Source organism: Erinaceus europaeus, chromosome 3 (genome assembly GCF_950295315.1).
Source record: "Erinaceus europaeus chromosome 3, mEriEur2.1, whole genome shotgun sequence".
Taxonomy (NCBI): Eukaryota; Metazoa; Chordata; class Mammalia; order Eulipotyphla; family Erinaceidae; genus Erinaceus; species Erinaceus europaeus.
In genome coordinates, this window is record NC_080164.1 from 26289554 (window position 1) to 26302284 (window position 12731).

Consider the following 12731-nt stretch of genomic DNA (forward strand, 5'->3'; position numbering starts at 1 on the left):
CTCCTTTAGAATGTTTAAATCGGGGCTGGGCATCGGTGCACCGGGTACAACACTAGTTACAATAATGGACAAGGACACAGGTTTAAGCCATTAGTTCCCACCTGCAGCTTTATGAGTAGTGAAGCAATGCTGCAGCTAACTCTCCCTCCCTCTCTTCCTCTCTCTCCCTCTCCTCTCAATTTATCTCTACCTCTATCCAATAGATATAAAGAGACTTAATTTCCTTTAAAAATGTGTAAATATTAAGTGTTAAAAAAAGCATCTAATAACCACTGGCATATTAAGACTTATTAAAGGGGGTGTGGCTAAGTGCATATGGCACAAAGTGTAAGGACTGGAATAAGGATCCTGGTTCAAGCCAGTTTCTAAAGTGGCTTCAAATCAAAAGAGCTGAAAAAAAAAGAAGAGGGGCATATGCTGGTGTGGCAATTTCTGAATGGATTCATCTTTCTCTCCTTTTAAAAACGAGTTTTAATTTATTTATTTATTATGAGAGATATAGAGAAAGATACAGAGAAAGACTAGATCTCTACTCAGCTCTGGCTGATGGTGGTGCTCTGGGGACTGAACCTGGGATCTCAAAGCCTCAGGACTGAGAGTCTTGCAGAATCATTATGCTGTCTCCCCAGCCCCATTGCTCACTTTAATGATACAGAGACATTTCATATAGCATAATTCAGAAAGGGAGCAATAAATGAATTTTTTTACTACATTTTCTAAATTGTTAACTGTTATTTATTATTTTTTTCAATACCAGAATCTCCTATCTATGCAATCTAAGACTCTGAGGTGCTCTAAGTCTCTCTTTTCCTGCATGATTTCACTGCTGTCAGCTCACCATTTTCATTCACAGCACTGGAGCTCCCCCCAGAGCCATAGCACCTCCCCCATGGCATTAGGGCTCAAGCCTGGGCTGCATGTATGGCAAGCTGCATGCCTTATCTGGCCCCAGACCTTAAAGTTCTAGGTAGAGAAAGAGACAGAGAGGCACCATTGCACTGCTCCACAATCACGGAACTTTCCTGGTATGGTTTTCTCATGCAGTGCTGGAACTTTAACACTAGAGTCTCTTACTTGGTAAGGTATGTGCTCTACCAGGTGAGTGATCGCCTGGCCCCTGAATTTAAATTTAAAAAAAATTTATTTTTAAATAAATGGTTGTGGATACTTTTATTTATTTCATATTTATTAATTTATTCCTTTTTGTTGCCCTTGTTTTATTGTTGTAGTTATTGTTATTGATGTTGTCGTCACTGGATAGGACAGAGAGAGATGAAGAGAGGAGGGGAAGACAGAGGGGGAGAGAAAGATAGACACCTGCAGACCTGCTTCAACACCTGTGAAGCAACTCCCCTGCAGGTGGGGAGCCAGGGGCTCGAACTGGGAGAGCTGGTCCCAGTGCCACCTGTGTTTTAACCTGCTGCGCTACTGCCCGACTCCCAAATTTAAAAAATTTAAATATATTTATTAAAAACAATTTTTAAAAATGTATTTATTTATATTTCATGAAAGAGAGTTACAGAGAGAAAGATACAGAGAGACAGACCACAGCACTGCTCTGATTTGGCTTATGGTGGTGCTAGATATTAAACCTGGGACCTGAGAGCCTCAGGTATGAAAGTCTTGCATAAGCACTATGCTATCTCCCCAGCACTAAAAACAATTGTAGTAATTTTACTTGTCATGCTTACTCACAAGAAATAGTGAATGGGTGGGGGGTAGATAGCATAATGGTAATGCAAAGAGACTGTAATGCCTGAGGCTCTGAAGTCCCAGGTTCAATCCCCTCCCTGCACCATCATAAGCCAGAGCTGAGCAGTGCTCTGGTATTTCTGTGTCCATCTCTCTCAAAAAATAAAATAAGGGAGTCGGACGGTAGCACAGTGGGTTGAGCGCAGGTGGTGTGAAGCACAAGGACCGGTGTAAGGATCCTGGTTCCAGTCCCCGGCTCCCCAACTGCAGAGGAGTCGCTTTACAGGCAGTGAAGCAGGTCTGCAGGTGTCTATCTTTCTCTCCCCCTCTGTATTCCCCTCCTCTCTCCATTTCTCTCTGTCCTATCCAACAACGATGACATCAATAATAACTTCAACAGTAAAACAACAAGGGCAACAAAAAGGGAATAAGTAAATATTTAAAAAACAAAATAAATAAAATACTATGAAAAAAGAAAAAGAAAACGTTTAAAAAATTAATAGTGAATAACTAAGAAAATGAAAACTTTTTTCAACAACAGATCTTTTTTTTTCATTTTTTTAAATTTATTTTTTATTTAAGAAAGGAACCAGATCTTTTTATAAGAGAAATATTACATAGTAAAGGTGACTTTTAAGAAGTCCTTTTTTATTTTTTTCTTGCCTCCAGGGTTATCGCTGGGGCTCAGTGCCTGTGCAATGAATCCACTGCTTCTGGAGGCTATTTTTTTCTTTTTTGTTGCCCTTGTTATTATTGTTGGATAGGACAGACAGAAATTGAGAGGGGAGCGGAAGACAGAGAAGGAGAAAAAGACACATACCTGCAGACCTACTTCACCACTCTCTGACCCTTTTCTACATAAAAACAAGACAAAAGTCTCATGAAAAAGGTGCTCTTCTGACACCAGCAAGTGAAAGCATCCTATCACCAGAGACTGGGAGGTCCTGTTACTCAGAGCTACCAGAGCAACCTTACCTTCCATTACTTTTCTCATCACTGCCCCACAGTTCACTGCCCGCAGCCCAAACCCCTCTGCCTGGTCACATCCCCACACTTTGTGCTTAACACAGCACATAAGTTTTTGTGCCTAGCAGCTTCTTTGGTCCATCATTTTTCTTCTAAAGACTCCTGTGTGCAAATAAAAATAAAAAGCCAAAATTGTGTGCTTTTCACCTGCTAATCTGTTTTACAGTTATATCAGTCATAGAACCTTGGGGGGGGGGTAGATAGCATAATGGTTATGTAAAGAGACTCTCATCTCATGCCTGAGGCTGCAAAGTCCCAGGTTCAAACCCCCCCCCCCCCCATAAGCCAGAGCTGAGCAGTACTCTGGTAAAAACAAAACAAACAAACAAAAAAAACCTTAGCGGACAGAGGAAGTTTTCTCTCCTACAGGAATTTTTTAGCAGTGCTACATCTTGGAAGACATTAATCTGGCATGCTCACCTAAAATGAGATGCATTCTGTCTTTGTTAATTTCTGGCAAAGATTTGGCACTGGCTGTTGCTCCTGCTGCTTGGTTTAAAATGGCTGGTGTAGAACATTTCTGAAGACCAGATGCCGCTGCTGTGTCTGTGGACTCTGAGCATGTAAATCCTGTGCTATTCAACCAGAGTGCCACTGCATGCAGAATGGGGGCCCAGGAGTTGCGGTAGTGAAGCCTAGCGGTGTCAATAGTCTCCGGAGTATAAAACGCTCCACCTGAAAGACAAATCAATCAGGAATGCTGCTTTGGGAGCAGCGCCTTACTGTGAGGCAGCAGCAGGAATGGCCCCCAGGTTCTCAGAATACCCACAGCTTTTTCCCCTCCCCAGGCTCCCGATCCCCTACTCGCCTCCACCCCCTCACCGGCCCTGAGAAGGTGCCCGATCCCAGAGGTGGTGCAGCACTAGAGTGCCAACTGGTAGACTAGTATGGCTGTAGCTGATGAGGGTGCCCGCATTGTCTGGCCAGGACCTCCAGAACTTGAGGGTCTACACTGAGTCCTTGGAGTGAGGGTACCCTTGAGGGAAGGCGGGGAGGACCCCCAGCCAGCCTGCCAATCCATGAGTCTCTGCAGCACCCCTATGTCTCTGTGCCACCTCCACCACCCTTCCAGTTCTAGTAAAGGATCCTGTTTCCGCAAAAAAACATATAAAATAAAACAATATTGTTACTTTTAAGTGCTCACTCAAATATGAAAAACAAACTATCTTTGTCTATCCAGACCTCTAAAACCAAACAGCAGAGTGGCTTACTGAATGCAGTTCTGGAGGCTGGGAGTTTAGACCAGGGCTCCAGCATGGCCTGGTGAGGTCCTTTTGGATTCATAGCAGCACCTTCCAGCACCTTCTTGTTGTGCACTCACTAGGCAAAAGGGCTAGGGAGTTCTGTGGGGTCTCTTTTTAAGGGCTTGCACCCACACTTACCACCTAGTCACTTTTTTTTTTTTGCCACCAGGGTTATTGCAGGGATTCAGTGCCTGCACCATGAGTCCACCACTCCCGGCAACCTTGTTTTCCTTTCCTTTCTCTTTTTCTTTCAGTTTATTTTATTTATTTATTTTTTATATTTATTTATTTTCCCTTTTTGTTGCCCTTGTTTTTTTATTGTTGTTGTAGTTATTATTGTTGTTATTGATATCATCGTTGGATAGGAGAGAAATGGAAAGGGGAAGACAGAGAAGGGAGAGAAAGACAGACACCTGCAGACCTGCTTCACTGCCTGCAGGTGGGAGCCGGGGGCTTGGATCAGGAGCCTTACAACCTTGCACTTTGCGCCACATGCGCTTAACCCGCTGCGCTAGCGCCCGACTTGCCTTCTTTCTTTTTTTCTCTATTTGACAGAACAGAGAGAAATTGAGAGGGAAGAGAGAGAAGGGGGGGGAGAGACCCCTGCAGGACTTGCTTCACTGCTCATGAAGTTTCTCCCCAGCAAGTGGGGACTGGGCTCTCTCAAACCTGGGTTCCCATGCATGGTAATGGATGTGCTTAACCAGGTGCACCACTTGCCTCCCCTTAACCACCTCTTAATGGTCCATCCAGTGCCATCAAATTGGCTATCGGGGTTTCAATGCATGGATTCTCATGGAACACACACATTTGTACAGAAGATCAAAGAGGCCAGAGATCTCCTCTATTACAAGCCACAGAAGCAAATCTCTTTACTGCAGCTGCTGAACTGGAGTCTCTGCCTCTTCCTTGTGGGTGTGCCCTGCCTTTCCTCTGCTTTTTGGCTATACAACCACAGGCATCCTCTTCATTGCTTCCAGTGACATCTAAAGCCTGAAACACCTTCCCTCCTCTCATTCCTTGCTCTTCTCGACTTCTCCTCAGCTTTTCTTTCCTCTTATTTTTCTTTCCTCTTATTTCTCCTTCCTCCTGTGGCCTTGCATACACACACTGACCAGCACAGCAATACACATCATCACCGGCCTGCTGATGACTTGTCAGGGAGTCACTTAGCATACCTTGGCCCACACAGTGAAATCTCTGCTCGGGCTAACAAAGATGTTTACGGCTGCATCTAAATCCACAAATTCAATGGGGAACTTGCTCTAAGTTGAGAGAACACCAAGTTGAAGTTCACAGAAATTTGATAGGACCATCAATCTCATGTTTTTCTAATCCCGACTTTGAACACCATGAAAGCAAACTCCAAGTGCAGTACTTACCATCTGGGGGAAGCTGACTAGCAAATTCAGCTGGTAAAGTCAAGAGTGCATAGTCTTTCAATGCTGCCAACCACAGGCGGCTGAGTGTTGGCAGTTCAGGTTGTACTAGTGTTATTAAACTATCAGGTGGAAGCTCATCTATGGCGCCACAGTCATCATCATCATCATCAGTGTTTTTAATTGCTCTTTTTGGTTTTGACTCTGCTTCTTTTTTGATATTCATAGCAACCACATATACCTAGTAAGATATTCAGAAAAAAATAACAATGCATGACAATTTTTAAATGGCCTTTTCTATTTTGTTATAATTATATAGATAAATCACCAAGAGTAACTCAGTAGGTATAATGTCACAATTTCCTGATAAATCTCATTTATTTCATAGCAATTTTTTTTTTGAGTGAGATTCTCCAATTTTTTTTATACTTTTATTGTTCTACTTCATAAACTCCCTTTTATATGCCTTTTTCTTAGGGTATAAGTTCCTGTCTACTGCTTTAACAACCATGGACTTATTAGATACAATCAGACAGTGCTCAAAGAAAACATCTGAGAGGGAGGAAGTCATTGAAAAATTTTCCATAAATATCCTGCTAAGACCCTTACTGAGTGATTGTAGCAGCTAGCCTCTACAACACACGACTAAGCCAAGAATATTATCCACTGGTCAAGCAGATTATCTGTAGCCTTTCTTTCTACTTTGTAAACAATATATATGTAACTTTCTAAAAATAGAAATTACAGAGACTCTTTGTTGATGCTATTTCTTTTCATACATTTGGGCTTTGGCAACTGGCACATGCAAAGTTGGATCACACATCAATGAAAATGAGAAGAAAAAAAAAGAGCATGAGTAAGAAAGAAAATTGCACTAGATAAACAAGAGAACTCTGGAAGTTATTAGGCAATATAGCAAGGTGTCAGGCTACAAAATCAATGTACAAAAATCAGTGGCATTTCTTTAAGCAAATACTAAATCTGAAGAAGAAGACATCCAGAAATCACTCCCATTTACTGTTTCAGCAAAATTAATAAAATACCTAGGAATAAGGTTGACCAAAGAAGTGAAAGACTTGTATACTGAAAACTATGAGTCGCTACTCAAGGAAATAGAAACTGTTACCAAGAAATGGAAAGATATCCCATGCTCATGGATTGGGAGAATAAATATCATCAAAATGAATATTCTCCCCAGAGCCATATACAAATTTAATGCAATACCCATCAAAGTTCCACCAAGCTTCTTTAAGAAAATAGAACAAACACTACAATCATTTATCTGGAACCTGAAAACACCTAGAATTGCCAAAACCATCTTGAGGAAAAGAAACAGAAATGGAGGCATCACACTCCCAGATCTCAAACTATATTATAAAGCCATCATCATCAAAACAGCATGGTACTGGAACAAAAATAGGCACACAGACCAGTGGAACAGAAATAAATCCCCACACCTATGGACATCTAATCTTTGATAAGGGAGCCCAGGGTATTAAATGGAAGAAGGAGGCTCTCTTCAATAAATGGTGCTGGGAAAACTGGGTTGAAACATGCAGAAGAATGAACTTGAACCACTTTATCTCGCCAGAAACAAAAATCAACTCCAAATGGATCAAAGACCTGGATGTTAGACCAGAAACAATCAAATACTTAGAGGAAAACATTGGTAAAACACTTTCCCACATACACCTCAAGGACATCTTTGATGAAATAAACCCAATTGCAAGGAAGACTAAAGCAGAAACAAACCAATGGGACTACATCAAATTGAAAAGCTTCTGCACATCCAAAGAAACTATTAAACAAAGAGACCCCTCACAGAATGGGAGAAGATCTTCACATGCCATACATCAGACAAGAAACTAATCACCAAAATATATAAAGAGCTCAGCAAACTTAGCAACAAAAAAGCAAATGACCCCATCCAAAATGGGCAGAGGATATGAACAAAACATTCACCTCAGAGGAGATCCAAAAGGCTAACAAACATGAAAAACTGCTCTAGATCACTGATTGTCAGAGAAATGCAAATTAAGACAACACTAAGATACCACCTCACTCATGTAAGAATGGCATACGTTAAAAAGGACAGCAGCAACAAATGGTGGAGAGGCTGTGGGGACAGAGGAACCCTTTTGCATTTCTGGTGGGGATGTAAATTGGTCCAGCCTCTTTGGAGAGCAGTCTGGAGAAGTCTCACAAGGCTAGACATGGGCCTTCCATATGATCCAGTAATTTCTCTCCTGGGGTTATACCCCAAGGACTCCATAACACCTAACCAAAAAGAGTTGTGTACTCCTATGTTCATAGCAGCACAATTCACAATAGCTAAAACTTGGAAGCAACCCAGGTGCCCAACAACAGATGAGTGGCTGAGAAAGCTGTGGTATATATACACAATGGAATACTATACAACTATCAAGAACAATGAACCCACCTTCTCTGACCCATCTTGGACAGAGCTAGAAGGAATTATGTTAAGTGAGCTAAGTCAGAAAGATAAAGATAAGTATGGGATGATCCCACTCATCAACAGAAGTTGAGAAAGAAGATCTGAAAGGGAAACTAAAAGCAGGATCTGACTAAATTGAAAGTAGGGCACCAAAGTAAAAACCCTGTGGTGAGGGGTAGACATGCAGCTTCCTGGGCCGGTGGGGGGTGGGGGTAGGTGGGTGGGATGGGACACAGTCTTTTGGTGGTGGGAGTGGTGTTTATGTACACTCCTAGTAAAGTGTAGTCATATAAATCACTAGTTAATTAATATGAGAGGGGGAAAATTAATTGTATGTCTCGAAGTTTTTAAAACACAGATTGAGTCTTTTTCATACATATGCTGTGTATTTGATATGCAGACTTTCTCAAAAGCCTAGACCAAGTTGATCAGAAGCAACCAATGGCACAGCTACATACAAGATACTGGGTACTATACTGGGTACAGCAAACCCTAACAAAAGGACTTTTCAAAGTTAACCCAATTACCAAATAAGGTGATGATAACATTAACTATCGATTGTCTTTTTGAACCCTAAGACAGCAGGAACCTCACATCTCCACTATAGAGCCTATATTTCCACCAGTCCTGGAACCTTAGGATAGGGCCCACTTTCCCGCATGCCTCTCCCAATCCATTATCAAATAATATTGCATCTGCCGATCGCAACCTAATCAACGCAATGATTGCCACCTCAACATGCTTCAGCTCAGACTGTGTCCAGAGACTTCAGGTGTGGAATGACAACCCTTCAGCTTCATTACTTGGGTGAGACCTTTCCTTTCATAGTATTCTCTAATTCCATCCCAGGTGGTTCACTTTCTAACAAAGTTCCAAAACCTAGATATAGACCAGGTTCTGTGAGAGAGAGCATATGTTCACACGTATCCATAAACTAGTGCAAAATATATACCTGAAAGCAAAAGTACACTAGAGTTTGTAGTGAGTACCCCCCTAACACTTTCTCTCCACTATTCCAACCTTTGGGTCCATGCTTGCTCAACAATTTGTTTGGCTTTGTATGTTAACTCTCTTTTCAGCCACCAGGTTCCAGATGCCATCAGGATGCCGGCCAGGCTTCCCTGGACTGAAGACCCCACCATTGTATCCTGGAGCTCTGCTTCCCCAGAGACCCACCCTACTAGGGAAAGAGAGAGGCAGACTGGGAGTATGGACTGACCAGTCAACGTCCATGTTCAGCGAGGAAGCAATTACAGAAGCCAGACCTTCCACCCTCTGCAACCCACAATGACCCTGGGTCCATGCTCCCAGAGGGATAGAAAATGGGAAAGCTATCAGGGTGGGGGATGGGATATGGCGACTGGGTGGTGGGAATTGTGTGGAGTTGTACCCCTCCCACCCTATGGTTTTGTTAATTTATCCTTAAATTAAAAAAAAACAAAAACAAACAAACAAACAAAAAAACATGAGAAGACTGCTCACTCATCTCTGCCCTAGATGGTGTTCAGTTCACTGTACCTAATGAGGAGCTTTTTATCTGTCCAGGTACACAGCCACTCTGGCTAGCAGGGTGTTATCTTTGTTCCTATAAGGAGCAGACAGAAGCGGCATAGTAATTGACCAAGTTCTAGACAATGATTACAGGAAACTTAATGAACCTTTGTATTTGAGATAAAGCCATCTTTAGCACTGTGATGGTCTGTAATAGCTAGTTATAGCAATTCAGTGCTACTGATAATGACAGTTTTGAATCAAGAAACCAGTTATATTTTAGAAGAGGGACTTTAGAACTCAAATTATAAAAGACCACATCCATACTAGTTAGTGGTTTTCAGCTTTCTTTTCTCCTAGGTTACTATACTTCCATCTTAAGAAAATGAACATGCAGGCCTAGGAAGTGGTGCAGTGGCAAAGCTTTGGACTTACAAGCAGGAAGTTCTAAGTGCAAGTACCTGCACCACATGTGCCTGAATGGTTTCTCCTTTCTCTCCATCTCATGGAATAAATAAAGCAGGAAACAAAAAAAGAAAAAAAATTTTTTTTAGCCAGCTCCGACTTATGGTGGTACCAGGGACAGAACCTGGGACCTCAGTCAAGAAAGTCTGATGTGCTACCTCTCAACTTCCTCCCCAGTCCCAAACCAGACTTCAAATCTTTAATATACAAGTAAAAGCTATAGGTTATCAGTGTGGCTAACACATGAAAAGTAAGACAAACACTAACACTGGAAGACCAAAAGGGCAATGGGATGGGATGCTGAGAATAAAGTGGAGAGGGAAGGAATGAGAGTAGTGTCACAGAAGTCAAGAAAAGCAGAAGGTTTCTAGACAGAATACCAAATGCTATAGGGAGGCTAGGTACGATGGAGACTGGATAATGTTATTCTGTGCAACTTCAGTGAGACTGACTTCAGGGAAGTGATGAGAGTGACACTACTCTCATTTCTTCCCTCTCCATTCTATTCTCAGCATCACATCCCATTGCCCATTTGGGTCTTCCAATGTTAGTATTTTTCTCACTTTTCATGCTTTAGCCATACTCAGAAGTAGTAACACTCAGAGGCAGAGACAGTTGAACCTCATTCTTGAGCCTAATTAACATCTACTCTGATCTTCCAGGTCCCAAATTAAACATCATTTTCCCCAAAAGTCAGCTCTGAGTCCCAGGCACTATATACACCGCCCCCCCCCCCCCCCCCAGGGTTATCTTTGGGGCTCTGGCACTACAAATCACTATTCCTTGGAGGCCATTTTTTCCATTTTATTTATTGGATAGGACAGATTCAATTGAGAGAGGAGGGGAAGACAGAGAAGGGAAGAAAAAGATAAGACACCTGAAGACTTGCTTCACTGTTTGCAAAGTGACCCCTATGAAGGTGGGGAGAGCTAAGGGCTTGAACTGGAATCCTTGCATGAGTCCTTGCACTTAGTACTATGTGCACTTAACCCAATGCACTACTGCCTGGCCTGCATATATATTGCCTACAGTTTTGCAAGTCGGTCGGTCGGTCTCTCTCTTTTAACCAGAGCACTGTTCAGTTCTCGCTGGAACTTTGGAGCCTCAGGCATGAGAGTCTGTTTTGCATAACCATTATGCTATCTAACCTATGCTCTCTTTTATCTCCAGGGTTATCACTGGGGCTCAGTGCCTGCACTATGATTCCACTGCTCTGGAGGGCATTTTTCCCATTTTGTTGCCCTTGTTGTTGTCATTGCTGTTGCTATTGCTGGACCAAGAGAAATCGAGAGAGGAGGAGAGAGAGAGAGATAGACAACTGCAGCCCTGCTTCATCACCAGTGAAGCGACACCCCCCACCCTGCCCCCAGGTGGGGAGCCAGGGCTCTCAAACCAGGATCCTTAAGCTGGTCCTTGCACTTTGCACCATGTGCACTTAACCTAACCCACTGCACTACTGCCTGGCCCCCTTTACTTCTCTTTAAGACAACATTCACCACATCCTGATCCATCAACTGGTTTGTTTTTCTAAGTTAATATATTGCACTAGTCCACCATTGCGTTTCTTTTTTTTCCCTTCTCTTTTTCTTTTGTCATATAACTTTACAGAACTTTGTGCCTAAATGATTCCACTGCTCCTGATGGACTATTTTTCCCCTTTCAATCATAGGTAAAAATGGAGTTATTGGTAGAAAGATAGAGAGACACCACAGCATCAATTCACCACTCATGAAGCTTCCCTTCACATGATGCTCCCTTGTGGTTCCAGGGTTCTTGGGATGGAAAAATGTGGGATCTTCTAGGTGAGCGATCTCCTGGCCCTCGCCACTATATTCTTAACTGCCAGTCTAGCACAGATCTGATGCTCAATAACTTTGGCTGAACAAATGAGAGAGAGAGAGAGAGAGGGAGAGAGAGAGAGGGAGGGCACTAAGAGAATGAGAAAGTCAGTACTTAGGTTAGGGGAAATTTTAATAGTGAGAAATGTGGATGACTAGGAGAGCTGTGCATATATGATGCTTTGGATTCCTTCCCTGGCACGCGCGCGCGCACACACACACACACACACACACACACACACACACACATACAATTTATGTACGTGGATATCAACAAAAGAATTTTTATTAATTTCAAAATTAAAAAAGAGGCAATCATATAGTATCTTTGTATCAAAAATTAGAGATCTGCAGTAATTTGAAAATATCAAAAATTTTATAAGAATCATTATATCAATATAAACAAAGACTTTTTTAACTTATCGAACTCAATAATGGATGGGGCAGGTTAAATTAATTCCATAGCATCTTAACAAGTTCTATGTTTTTTTTTTTCATTCTTTTCTTCTGTGGACACACACACACATCTGAGGCTCTATATTTAAACTGTACCATTTAATTAATTAATTAATTTTTTATCATCTGGATATTGCATGCTTTGAGTCAGTAGTTACCCACTGGGTACTCACAGGCCTAGAACCATGGCAATAGGGAAGTGAGAGACAGGGCTGGCAGAGAAAGGAATTAAGAGCGACATCTAATACTTGAGGGCAGATGGTAAGAATGTGAAAACAACTGGAAGAAGGTATGTAGAAAAGTCAAGCAAGTTCATTTTTAAAAAGTAGCTATGGAAATGAAAGCAGTAAAACCAGCTATAAAAAACAAACAAACAAACAAAAAGGCAACCAAGTGGCCCAGGAGGTGGCTAAGTAGATAAAGCTCTGGACTCTCAAGCATGAGGTCTGGAGTCTGATCCTCAAACACGTGCTAGAATGATGCTCTTGCTTTTTTTCTCTCTCTCTCACACTTATATGCAATTATTTCATGTGAAATAAATGTAAATAAATCTTTATTTCAGAGAAAAACAAAACAAGGCAGTTTTCTCTTAGCGTATTGTCTGTTCCATGTGGCGCATATTTCCTATCCCACTGTTCCCCTCTCTAAACTCCACCTATTGTACCGTCAATAAACCTTTTCATGA

General features: G+C 41.9%; 1 protein-coding gene across 2 annotated transcripts in view; it reads right to left on the bottom strand.

Moving 5' to 3' along the window:
• Window positions 1-12731, bottom strand: part of HEATR5B (HEAT repeat containing 5B) — a 95894-nt gene that overhangs the window by 24593 nt on the left and 58570 nt on the right. For both annotated transcript variants that reach the window (XM_007521002.3, XM_060186870.1), the window contains exons 28-29: window positions 5345-5582; window positions 3139-3393 (exon numbers count right to left, since the gene is read on the bottom strand). In XM_007521002.3, coding sequence (XP_007521064.1) covers window positions 3139-3393; window positions 5345-5582 — 493 coding nt within the window. The remainder of the gene's footprint in view (window positions 1-3138; window positions 3394-5344; window positions 5583-12731) is intronic.